Source organism: Zophobas morio, unplaced genomic scaffold (genome assembly GCF_036711695.1).
Source record: "Zophobas morio isolate AGI-343-1 ecotype UQ-CSIRO unplaced genomic scaffold, CSIRO_AGI_Zmor_V1 ptg000005l, whole genome shotgun sequence".
In the NCBI taxonomy this organism is placed as follows: Eukaryota; Metazoa; Arthropoda; class Insecta; order Coleoptera; family Tenebrionidae; genus Zophobas; species Zophobas morio.
Window position 1 is genome coordinate 6,866,922 of NW_026972110.1, and position 12,543 is coordinate 6,879,464.

Here is a 12,543-nt window from a genome sequence, read left to right on the forward strand (position 1 = left end):
AGACTACGTATTGCAAGCAATTCGCACTCTTATACAATACCTCGCTGCGCACTCTTGTACATTTGTACATAACCTAATGTTTTCAAAGTTAAAAGCTTTTGATGGATAGAAAGTATAAAACTGTTAGTGTATAACGAGACCTTAAAAGTTACAACTAATGAAAATTATTACTGTAACATAAAAGAATTGGTACGTACCTTACAAAAAACTAAAACTATGAGCGGTAAAAATTACATCCACACAACGTGTGAACATAAATTCGTCAGTACGACCAAACTATAAACTATATTCAGGTCACTTTTGCACCTTTATCTCAGGTTTAGCATTAAATTCTGAATGGTATAACTTCATCTTACCCAGATGGCACTAATAAACAGAAATCAGCAGTGCGTACTCTTATACATATTCGCACTCTTGTACACATTTACCCTATAAACCTACCGTTGCAGTTGCTGTTCCGGCTGACGTTGCTTTTAGAGCAGAAAATTGTCATTTATAAACTCCGTTGCCAAGTTGCCGTTGATAGTAACTTTGATGTTCAACTTTTGCCGTATTTAAAGGGGTTTTAGAAGAAAAGTGGAGGATTTAAGTTGATTACTACAAAAATTTACCATTTAGGCATGTTTATAAGTTTCTTGTTGTCAAAGTAAGTCTACACATACTAAGAAAAAAAGGCAAAATGTAGGGCGGCCCACCCGCCCCAGTCTCAATTGTGATGATTTTTTTTTATTGGTCGTGAACCAAGGGGACGGAGCTTAATTGCAAAATCCTTATTTCTCCACGAGAAATTAAAAACATGTTTTTGAGTATCGTGTTGTTCAAAGAATACCTATTAAGAAAAAAATAAAACCGAAGATTAGACCCCACCCATACCAACCCCGATCTCAACTCTCAATTGTGATGAATTTTTCATTCGTTGTCAGATCGATATTTGTCTAGAAGAATTTATCATTTTAAAGATGTTTTAAGTTTTTTTTATATAAGCCCCGCCCACCCGCGTTATCTCCATTATGATGATTTTTTTATAATAATCAAGAGCCAAAGGGGCGGAATTTAAATGCAAAATTCTTATTATTTCTCTTTCTACAAGAAATTAGCATGTAGACATTTTTTTGAGTATCGTGTTATTCAAACAAAAGAAAAAATTAAAGCCAAAGATTAAGCCCCACACATAACTGTCCTGATCTAAATAGTAATGAAGTTTTCATTCGTTGGCATACCGAGGGGTGGAGCCTAATTGCAAAAGCCATATTTCCTTACAAAAATTTCTAGTTTCTAAAAATAAAAAAATTGTCGCAATTGGGATTTTGCCTTTTATCTTAATATACATAGGATTCTTAATTTCTTGTAAAGAAATAAGTAATTGAAATAGGCCAGTTGGTTGGTTTTACATTTTGCCTTTTTGTTTTAATATGTGTAGACTTTTTTTCACAACATGAAACCTAAAACATGTTTAAAATGGAAAATTTGTTGTACCTATAAGGAAATATCGATTTTGCAATTAAGCTCCGCCCCATTAATGCAAAACCCATATTTCCTTGCCTAAACCATTTTAACCATGTTTTAAGTTTCTTGTTATGAAAAGATGGCTATATACCTACTTATATTAAGAAAAAAAAAAGACAAAATATTAGGAAGTATTCTAATGAAGTCCGTCGGCTGACTCTTTACTTTTACATTTTCTCGACCTTTCATGACCCCTAGAATACGTAGAAATGGGTCTCCCGTTTCCGTCTGTCTGACTGTCGGTCTGTCCGTCTGTCTGCCGTCCCGTTTTTTTTCTTTTGAATTCGTATACATCTTTTGATTAGTTACCTAAATGTTCGTACAAAAATGTAGTATGTTACATAAGTATTTTTTCGGAAAAAACCTATTGCAGTTGGGAAAATAAAAATTCGATTTACTCGTATTAATACAACTTGAACCAAAATTCTACAATTAAATATCAACAAAACTGGCGTAAATGCCATCCAGCAATTATTTAGTACGTAGTAGCACGTGTGTAAACACTTTATAGCCTGTTCAATAGTCATTTCTATTACAGTTTGGTTCTTGACAATGTTCAATCTTCTGGTCTGTTAATTTAGTTCTTAAATACTATTAAATAGCCTTACAAAACCGAATGGAGGGAACTTCTTATCTTTAATATCAATTCACATCGTTTTTACAATTCTAACAAAATGTTTAAAATATCAAGAGTCATTTTTAGTCCCTATTTTGAAACCGGAACGAAAAGGATCGCTTGTTTTTGGATTCATAATAAATTTGACGTTATAAAATTTTAGTTTTTAATTTTATCTCACCTACAAAAAGAATTTTCAATTCAAACAAAATATATCAAATACTTAGTTAATTTATTTCCGATATTTTTCTCAAAGTGGCCAGGTTTAATATTACATAAAAATAGTTGAAAAATCAAGTTAATGGCACAAAGTTGAAATTTTTTTAGTACAGTAAACTAGCTAACATGTTTCGATATCTACTGGTACCATCATCAGAACCCAATAAATGACAGGTTTTTCCAAATTTTATTGTCATTTCTTTAGCTCTGATGATGGTACCAAAACATGTTAGCCTAATAAAAATTTTCAACCTCGAGTTGGTTGGTCTACCAGTTTTATAAAAGTAAAATATATGTATCAACTTATATAGATTAACGAAAAGGATAATACACAACTTGAAATCTTTCTATGGTTTTCGTTAATGAACTTTCGTAATAAAGTTTGATGTTTAAAACGCTTTTTATTTCACGAATGCATACCTAATGAAGTTACATTTTCATATCATCAGTCCTATTTTTATATAATTTTTTGCTACACTGTAAAAAAAATATATGTAAAATTACACGGAAAATAGTAGGCAACTTTGTAACCAACTTTTTTCCGTGTAAAAATCCAGTGCTGTGTAAAAATACATTGTCTTCATAAAATATTACATATTACTCGTGTACTAGCACATCTTGTGAATGTAAAAATACAGATCATAAATGTAAAAATATTATGCGTAAATGTAACTTTACAAAACGTTTTGTAAAGCAACTATCTGCAACTGTAATTTTACAGAACATGCCTGTACTTTTACAGAATACGATTGTACTTTTACATCTGAAATATGTACATTTCCACAGCCAGTCTGTATAATTACGTTTTGTTTCTGAAACTTTATAAATTAATATAGGTTCTAGGAAACTCAAAATAGAAACTACACACGACGAATAAATGTATGTATAATAAAAATATATACATAAACAAAACAAATAAAAACGAAATACAGAAGAATAAAAAAAAGGATAACATAATTGCAATTGAACAATACTCTAACATAGTTATATGGAGTCCACCAATTTTCACAAATATAGATACTAAGTTCGACGCATGCATATTATAGTATCCTAGATCTTTTTCAATTTGTTCATTAAAGATACTACTTTAGTAATAGTTTTTTTCTTGCTCTTGGTGCCAATTTCTGGGTACATTTTAAAAAAATACATTTGTACAAACTGTAGTGTATGTGATATTTGTTTAGGATAGCACATATTCAAGTTATAGTAGAACGAAAATACTAGTTTGAAGGCAGTTATAAAATCAGTACTTTCTGCAACTTTCTTCTTTTCAATATAAATGAAATACCTGTTTTCGTCATCTAGAATTAAAACAGTAACAATATAACATTTAAAATTGTCACAAGGTTTATACCTACCTTCTTGGTTACTTCTAATGCAAGGTTCGTTGCAGGTGACTGTTTGATTACGCTAAAATAAAAGAGAAATATATAAAAAAATATATATATGACTGAAGTATAAACCTTGTCCTGCTCATCAACCAAAATTTTCAAGTCTTCATTAAAATACTTGGCTATGATTTCCAGACATTGCAGGTAGGAATTTTCACACGTTAGCTTTATTTTATTTTGTTGACCAAGCTGTAATATCTTGGGAGCTTTATGGGTAAATTGCTCTTCCAATACGTTTATATTTTTAGAAGTTAATTTCTCGAAATGCCAAAAGGTAACTGGTGTTGTAAGTAAAACTGGCCACTCTGTAACAATTTCTTCTATGGTGGGAGCATCACATTTATTCAGGAATAAACGTTGCATATTGTATGTCTCATTTAGAAGAGTTGTAGTTTCTAAATCTAACGTGACGTTGTTAAGAAAAGCATTGTGCAACGCATTAAGTGTATTCTTTTTTTCCTCCAGTGATTCGGGAGATTTTGTTTCGATTTCCGGTTGCCAGTTGGAACAACCTAAAAAAGCATTAATAAATGTGTGGTGAAACGTCTTGTCAGAATGTTATGCTTATTCTTTCTAAAAATTAATGCAAATGGCTTATTTGATGAAAAGAAATGTTTATTGAAAATGAAACGATCAATTGCAGTAAAGAAGAAAATTAGTATGGAGAAATCTTTGTAATTATCTTTTTGTTTGGTGTTAAATTATGTAGAAAAGTAACAAACAGAACACAGTAAAATGGTGGCTGTGTTCAAAGTACTAAATATAAAACATAGTTTCTTAGTTTCGCAATAGTTATAGATAAATTTAGAATTTACCTGCTTTTTTGCTCAACATTTTTCTTCTTTTTCCTAAAGGTATATCTGTTACATATGTTGCATTCGGTGATCTTTTGTGAGGTCGGTTTAAGTAATTGTTACGATCTACCAATCTTTTCAAAATTGTATGATTCCCATCTCCTATAACGATACCGTCGTCATCAACGTCCGCAAATTGTTTCGGATACTTTGCTACAATTTGCTTTGCTATAGCACGAAATTTATCTATTTCCGCATGTTTGGTAAATTCACGGACATTATCAGCAATCATGTTGATAACTTTGCTTCGGCAATCTCCTGTTTTAAAGCCTTCTTCGCATTCCCGAATTACTGATTTTGGTAAGCATTTCCATGGAATTTCAAAGTCAACCCACGTTTTATTCTCTTCTGTTTCAAACGGACTCAATTCATGCGACGAGGATGAGGATGAGCTAATAGTTACAGTAGAAGCCTGAGATATAAAACTTGCACTTGCCAGTGCCACATCAGCAGACACCCAGCACTCCTCTTTTGTCAGCAAAATTAAAACTTCCTTTTCGACCATTTTCAACACTGTTTCGTCATCTATTACAGTCCCATCTGTTTCTAACACTAATGTGCTTCCATCAATTTGTAGTTTTTCTGAGGCTACAATGAATTTTCAAAACACAGTTATTTGAATAACTGCCCTTACCTTTGGCTACCAGTACTAATAACATCTGCTCGTCTTCTTCAATGACCACGAATACCTTTTTGGTTCGTGATACGTTCCAAATTTTGAACGCAAACATTTTTGTTTACTAAAATTTAGACCAAAAATTAGGAATAATAACAGCAGCTTATGTATTTTTTTTTTATTATTCACAACAATATAATAACAAACATGAAATATGCAGTTACACGTTATTTTAATTTTTAAAGATAAATTTTGAAGTTAAAATTTAATCATAAAAACATGTATTATAATAAAAATTATTTCATAATAACGTTGTACGCATAACGTTACTTTACACTGGATCTAAGTATGTATGTAAGTTTTTTTAAACTTCTACAGAACTAGAGATAAGCCAATATAGCAAAGAAACAATGTCTTTACATCTGGATAGCAGGATTTGTTTTAAAACAAAAAAATTTAGACTTATCACCTGATGATGTTACAAACTGCAGCAAAGCTTCTTTAGGTGTTATTTTCGAATAATGAATACACGCGCAATCTGTATCATCATACCTTTTTTGTACAACAAATGCGCCATTATCAAAATTTTCTACAATTTCTAATTTTTTACCAACAAAGTAAATATTTGAATATGCTTGATCAACAAGCATATACATTATTTCACATAATGAAAAATGTCCATATTGAACATCACAACCATAGCAAATACACATTCCGTCTATGTATTCGATGCCTCTAAAAAATACTTTATTAGTTATAAAAGGGTGTTCAAATAAACAATTATCTCTAATAACAGATGACACATGTTCTGGATAATCTTTACAATTGTATGTAGTAACATTATCGGCTATTACTTTATCATTGAATGTGATTTTTTTTGAGGCAAGTACTGCTTGAAGTAATTGATGCTTCTCAGAAAACGAATGCAAAATATTTTTATAATTCGTACTATGACGTATAATATTTTTGAAAAATCTATGCTTAGATTCGAAACGAAGCGTCCACAAGTGACGCAATGGACCATACTGAATGATCAAATGGGGATAGTGAAGCATAAAGTGATGCTTTGGCCTTAAATTAGTACTTGAAAATAGTTGTTGACGCAAGCTGATATACTCAAAAATTAATGATTTCAAGTATGCCACCTGGCTCACTGAAATTTCAAAAGACATTACAAGACTACATATCTGGCGTAAAATAAGTACAAGCCTCCATACTTTATCCAAACTATCAACTAAGTCATAAATAACTAATGGTAGAATAAACAAAAGCCGCATATTTTCACTCGCACTGCCTGGTAATTTGTCGCCTTTTTTAATTTTGGGTATTTTTTCGAATTTGGATTCATTAATAAATTTAAAGTCATGTAAATGGCAGTTGAGAGTTTCGTAAGTAAAAAATTTTTTTGAAACAAAATAATCAATTGCTAGCATAAGATCATATTGCACGACCCCTTCAAATAAGTCATGTCCTACACATGGTGGTAGACCAGGTTGACAAACATGAAAATGTTGCAATTCATTTAAGACTGAGTTAAATTTAATTCCTCTGGAAGTTTCATTCGTTAAATGAGTCAAATCAACATCTAAGTCATAGGAATATTTAGATCTAGTTGTGGAAATTTTTAGAACGTTATTTTCAAATTCGGTTTTTGTAATGTGACAATAGCGACAAAAATATTCACTTGTAGAAAAATTACATGTAAAGCCTCCTATGTGATGGCTTCCAAGATTATCGCCAGTCATCGCAATTAAAGAACCTTTAACAGTTTCCTTTGTATCAGTGTTAATAACTATTCCTTCAGTTTCTAAAATTTTAATATCTTTAATTATAGCACTAAACATATTTGAAAATCCATATTTCATTATATCTGATTCCAAACCTAAAGCTACTAGCTGTATATGATCAACCTGACACCTCAAATAGGCAGGTATATTAGCTAATACCATATACACAGCAATTACCTTATGGATTTTTTTTGAAGAGCCCAAAGGGTTGCAAACCTCAAAAGCATCTTGATACAATATGAGACGTAATGCTTTTGAATTTTCAGTGAAAAAATGGTTACTTTGATAAACTTTTCCGTCCACTATATCGCTAATAATATTCAACTTTTTGTTTATTTCGTTTGTATCTTGTGACCAATGCTTATAAACAGCATCATTTGTCATTAAATATTTTATCGTGTCTAAAATTGGTATGTAATAGATTTTTGACCAACTGTCATTGTCCCTAAATTCTAAACATAGTGGCTCAATGTAATTAAAATGTCTTTTATAGAACTGTTTTCTAGAATAGGAAGTTCTAAGGGGGCCACTGCCTGTTTTATGAAATTTTTCAAATAAGTTATTATTTTGAAGAAAATTTTCCGGTAAAGATAAACCAATTTGAGAAAGGTTTGTAGCAAGGGATGCAGCTGAAATTTGACTAAGATCTAATAGAGACTCAATTATAGTTTGTAATCCAATATCTGTTAAAAAATGTTTCGTTTGTAGTGTCAAATACAAAGAAGCTAATGACATTAGGTAAGAATTACATTCATTATTTTCTTGCAGAATATTATTGTATGTAACCGCCTCACTACAGTCTCCCCGAAATGGGCTAGCTGATAAATTAACAGCAGGAACATTGAAGTCATGAAAACTATCATGATCGTTGTTTATCACAAGTTCATCATTTGATTTCAAAGAATGTTTACGATATATGTGAGATTTAAATTGAGGAATTTTTCTATACAACGTTTCTACACTATTACAACTCAAGAGGGGACATCTAACAACACATCCTGACCTAATATGTTCATACATGTGAGATGACAAGTCTTTCAAGGCAATACATTCAAACCTGCACATTTCTTCATTACATTTAAAACGTGGATGAGGCTGATTTGTAACGCGCGCCTGCTGACGCGAGTGTGCGCGGAAAATGTGTGACTTAAAATTGTTGTATTTAGCAAATTCATTAATACAGCCTTCATACACACATCTAAATCTGCAAACTCTTTCGTTACGATGCAAATATTGATGTCCGTTGTAACTTAATAATGCCGACGTCTTATAAGGGCACATCAAACACTCGTAATTCATCATTATTTAAATTCAACTTCTTCGAATCAAACGAACTGCAAAAATCACCTGTACGTTTTAAACTGCATGCAAACTTGAAGAGGTTAAATACTTACCGGTTATCGGTCAACTCCGTTGAAATTACGCAGCAAAACAAACCCACCGCTTCACCCTATTTAAATCACAAACTTGTAGGAACTATCTCACTAGAAATACTGTCAATCAACATAATAGAGCGGTAAATCAAAAGTTCGACAACAAAACAAAACTGCTCTGCTCACCACGTGTAGATTGGGAAAATGCGAGGGAAAATGAAACAGTGGGAGAGTGAGAGAATTGCATGCGATTGCATTATAAAGCGCGCGATTCGAACTGTTGCTAAATTGGGATTCTTATTTTTCGTTTTTTTGTTACATGTATTGTTAATGTTTAAATTTTACGCTACTGTTCATCTTTATCTATTTAATGCAAAAAAAAAATCCATTTAAAAAATTGATTATGTCTTAACTTCAACCAAAAAATATAAACTTATAATTAAAAAAATTAGCAAATCAAAGCTTACTTCTTTACCTAGTTATAATTTTGAAATTTCTATAGAAATTATTTCATATTTTACAAACAATTAAGCGTTCAGTTTTTTTGCCATCACTTTAATTTTATGAGTCACAGAAAAGTAAGTGATAACTTTACTCATTAACAAACAATTATTATTTGAAAATTATACATACTCTATACACTCACAATTACAATCCTGATGTTTATAAAAAATTCTGTTTTCAATAAATAGTTGTCATAGCACTTGAACTAAAACTTTAGGTACATTATTTTATTTGTAAAAATAATAGAAATGATCAAGGTAAAACCAAAATTCTGTTCATAAAAAATGTGTTTTCACCTAGATAAACGAGCACTTTTACATGCATAACTTGTAAAATTAGTATTATGTGTAAATGTACTTTTAATATTGTAATTATACTCTTGTTGCTTATGTATTTTTACAGTTTAGAGAGAAATGTACATGAATATGTAATTTTACTGTTATCATTGAGTTAATTTACACTGTACTGTAAGATCACATAAACTAAATATGTAAAATTACTTTGTAAATAATGTATTCTTACATGCATTTTTTACAGTGTACGTATAAGTACCTAAAGTATTGCCCTGTAGGTAATTCCAGTCACCATTAATTCACTTATGACAGATACGTGAAAAAAATTAATTGAAAATGGTGTAAGTACACTGTACATATACGAGTACATATAGAATTTAATAAATAGATATTCAAATACAGGTATATCTGATGATCAGCCATTGTGATAATGACGTCACTTATACCATCCGCGGGTTATTACTCGGTTGGCTCCGCCTCGCGATCCGGTCCAAGACCGTGAGATTCCGGACTCTCCATCACATAGAACCAGCAAGCTCCATTACGATGAACATGGAGATAATTGAGTTGGCCAGCATCACAAATTACCTAATCTAAAAGATTATCTATTGATAGACGAAGGCGGATTGGTAAAAGAGAAATCATTGTGAACTCAAAAAGAGGCAATAGATGTGAACTACAAGAAAATACATTCAATATGTTTATCACATGTTTGCGAATTTCAGGTATGGGTATCTAGACTATAAAAGTATTTATAGTTTTTAAAAAGCTAAATGTGATGCTGTAACTTATAAAGGAAACATGGGATCTCATTCACCAAAAAAAAAAGTAATAAGAGAGGTAATTTATAACATTCATTTAAAATCTGACAGGTATTATCGAAGTTTTTATTTATGAGTACACTTATTTTGTACAACAAAACACTGCAAAACACTTTGTTTTGGTAAAAAAGGTGTAACACTTCCACACGCTTATTTATTCAGGATTTAACACAAGAAGAAATATAGGTATATGGTAATTTCGCGATAAATAAGTATTTAATAAAGAAATTATTGTACGAAACTTTTGTTGTCGTTTTACCTTCCCAGTGATAGTTAGGAAAGTGTTGAAATATCATCCTTTTGACGAATGTCTGTAGGTCTGGTTTCATAGAGTGTATCTCTATAGCTGTAGGGCCGTCTTTTTGTCCGTCATTTGTCGGTTAATAATTTTATCACACAAATAATATCCGACGTTACTGGAATAATTAACTGATTAATGATTAGATGCTGTTGCATTTTAAGTGTGCATGTCAAAACTCTAACCAAAATTTGTTTGTCCATCTACAAAAAACTTATCTGTTTTTTAGCCATAATATCATATTTTTAAACTTACATTCCATGTTCCTAAAAAATAAGTAAAATTTGCAGAGTGAAATTTTAGTTGATTTTAGACTGTGTCTATAAATAACCAATTTATTTGAAATTTTAATGACGGACTATTATTAATCTGTTGCTAAACGTTAGTATTCAGTTAATAATTACAGAAGATCCATTAAAATTTATTTATTCGTTTCCTATAGAGACAATTACGTGTAACGTTTTTATTCATAAGATTCGTTAAAATTTAAGTAGAATTTTGAGTAAAATTTTAAAACAAGCTTATGATCAAAATTGAATAACTCACCAGAAAATGCACTTGATATTCTTTTTTACTATTTTTTCAGCAAAGCTAATGTTAATACAAGGATATACAATGTATATTGAAAACAAATTCATCTGTGGGTACTAAATAATTACAACTAATTTTTAGAAAAGCTTTTTCTAACACAACGAAACTTTTTTACATTTTTGCACCACCAAATTGTTTATTTTGCATCGTATAACAGTACTGATACCGTGTAATTTTTTAAATTTCTGCTCTAATTGGCCATTACACGTACGTTGGCAACGCAGCAGTGAAACGGCTGACGTAAGCGTCATGGCCAACTAGAGCAGAAATTTAAAAAATCACCCGATATATGAAGATGAGTATGTAATTGTAACATATTTTGAGTAAATTTCAACACTTCGTCAGAATTGAAGATTTTTACACAACAGATAATTACTTTTCAAAAAGTCAGAACTGAGTTAAAAATCTCATAATTTGTTACTTATACTGAAAAAAAATGTTTAACATATTGTTTTGTAGGTATTTCACACGAATCTGAACGACTATGAAATTCATTCAAATTAGTATTGTAATAGTTACAATAACAAAAGACTGTTACACAGTAGTACTATAGTATCACTTTATAAGTAGAGACATCTACGGGTGTTACCAGACAAAACCAGTTTAGAGTCCTTAAGGGCACTGAACCTGATAATGTTCTACCTGTTTTTTCACATCTATGATAAAATCAAGAAACATTAGCATATTATTATAATTTGAAAAATATACTAAACATACTTTGTAAAAACTATATTTTACTGTACGTTAGAGTCTAACTGGTGCTGAAATATAAAATTATAATTTTGTCGTAATCTCTAATTCATTGCAAAGTCAACAAACAGCAAATAGTAAAACTACAAATTTAATTTTAAATTTAAATTACATACGAATAAAATTTAGACATTTGGTTTTTGTTTCAAAGGCTGATCCGGTTCGTCGGTATTCCTTCAGGCAGGCCTTGTCCATTTTGAGATCTCATTTCTTCGTACTGTCCAATTTTTCAAATAACCTATAGATTTGTTTCGTTTATGACCGATTAACACATAAAATACATAGGAATGTTATCTTATCCAAAACTTGTTTTTTCCATTTCTTCCTGTGACAAATTCGAAGCACTTTTTCTGTTTTTAAAACAGACTTTTAATTATTTTCTTTGCGTCTGCTTAGCATTTTTAACAAAAGCAAACACTATATTGCTAAATAAATCGAAATTGTGTTTTTAATAGAATTTTTGCAACCAGATTTTAGAATATGCGACTTTGTATCTCTATTCATCAGTTCCAGTTCACTTGATGTTCAAAGGAACATCTTTCAGATCTAAAACAAACATTTCTCGGTTCAAAATGTGTTAAATTGGCTCAAACCCTTACTGAAAATACCACAAGAACTGTCCTTGTCCCAAATCAATTCTCAATTTATTGCTTACAAATTTTTTGTATACCATATGATTAGAAAAGAAAATATTTTCAATTATTCAAATTCACATCAAGGCTTTATATCGAAAATAATTCAACAACCAATACTAACAAAATTCAGCTCATACGAAATACGATCGGTTAAAACGACACATCATACTTTCTCAACATATAGAATTTTTTAATATCTCGGCAACTAATTAAACTATGTTTTAGTAATGTTGTAGTACGTTTTTAGATACCTATATGACTATAAACAAAAGCACTCACTGTACATTTT

The 12,543-nt window shown here is 30.7% G+C and overlaps 2 protein-coding genes across 3 annotated transcripts in view; both read right to left on the reverse strand.

The window, feature by feature from the left end:
- The window catches only part of LOC135122538 (GATA-binding factor A-like), a 123,445-nt gene that overhangs the window by 48,631 nt on the left and 62,271 nt on the right, over window positions 1–12,543 (reverse strand). The window lies entirely within an intron of this gene.
- LOC135122536 (uncharacterized) lies at window positions 3,316–8,720 on the reverse strand. Its single transcript, XM_064046772.1, has 6 exons — window positions 8,384–8,720; window positions 5,221–5,326; window positions 4,548–5,174; window positions 3,805–4,244; window positions 3,700–3,751; window positions 3,316–3,642 (listed from the first exon to the last, which is right to left on the reverse strand). Exons 2-6 carry the CDS (start codon window positions 5,315–5,317, stop codon window positions 3,392–3,394), a joined length of 1,467 nt encoding a protein of 488 aa, XP_063902842.1. The 5' UTR covers window positions 5,318–5,326; window positions 8,384–8,720; the 3' UTR covers window positions 3,316–3,391.

What these genes read in the sequence shown, in the direction of transcription:
- LOC135122536 (XM_064046772.1), bottom strand. Translation starts at nt 5,317, where the DNA reads ATGTTTGCGTTCAAAATTTGGAACGTATCACGAACCAAAAAGGTATTC. An exon ending in ATTAGTACTGGTAGCCAAAG is followed by an intron (nt 5,175 to 5,220) that starts GTAAGGGCAGTT and finishes AATTCATTGTAG; the next exon opens with CCTCAGAAAAACTACAAATT. An exon ending in AATGTTGAGCAAAAAAGCAG is followed by an intron (nt 4,245 to 4,547) that starts GTAAATTCTAAA and finishes ATGCTTTTTTAG; the next exon opens with GTTGTTCCAACTGGCAACCG.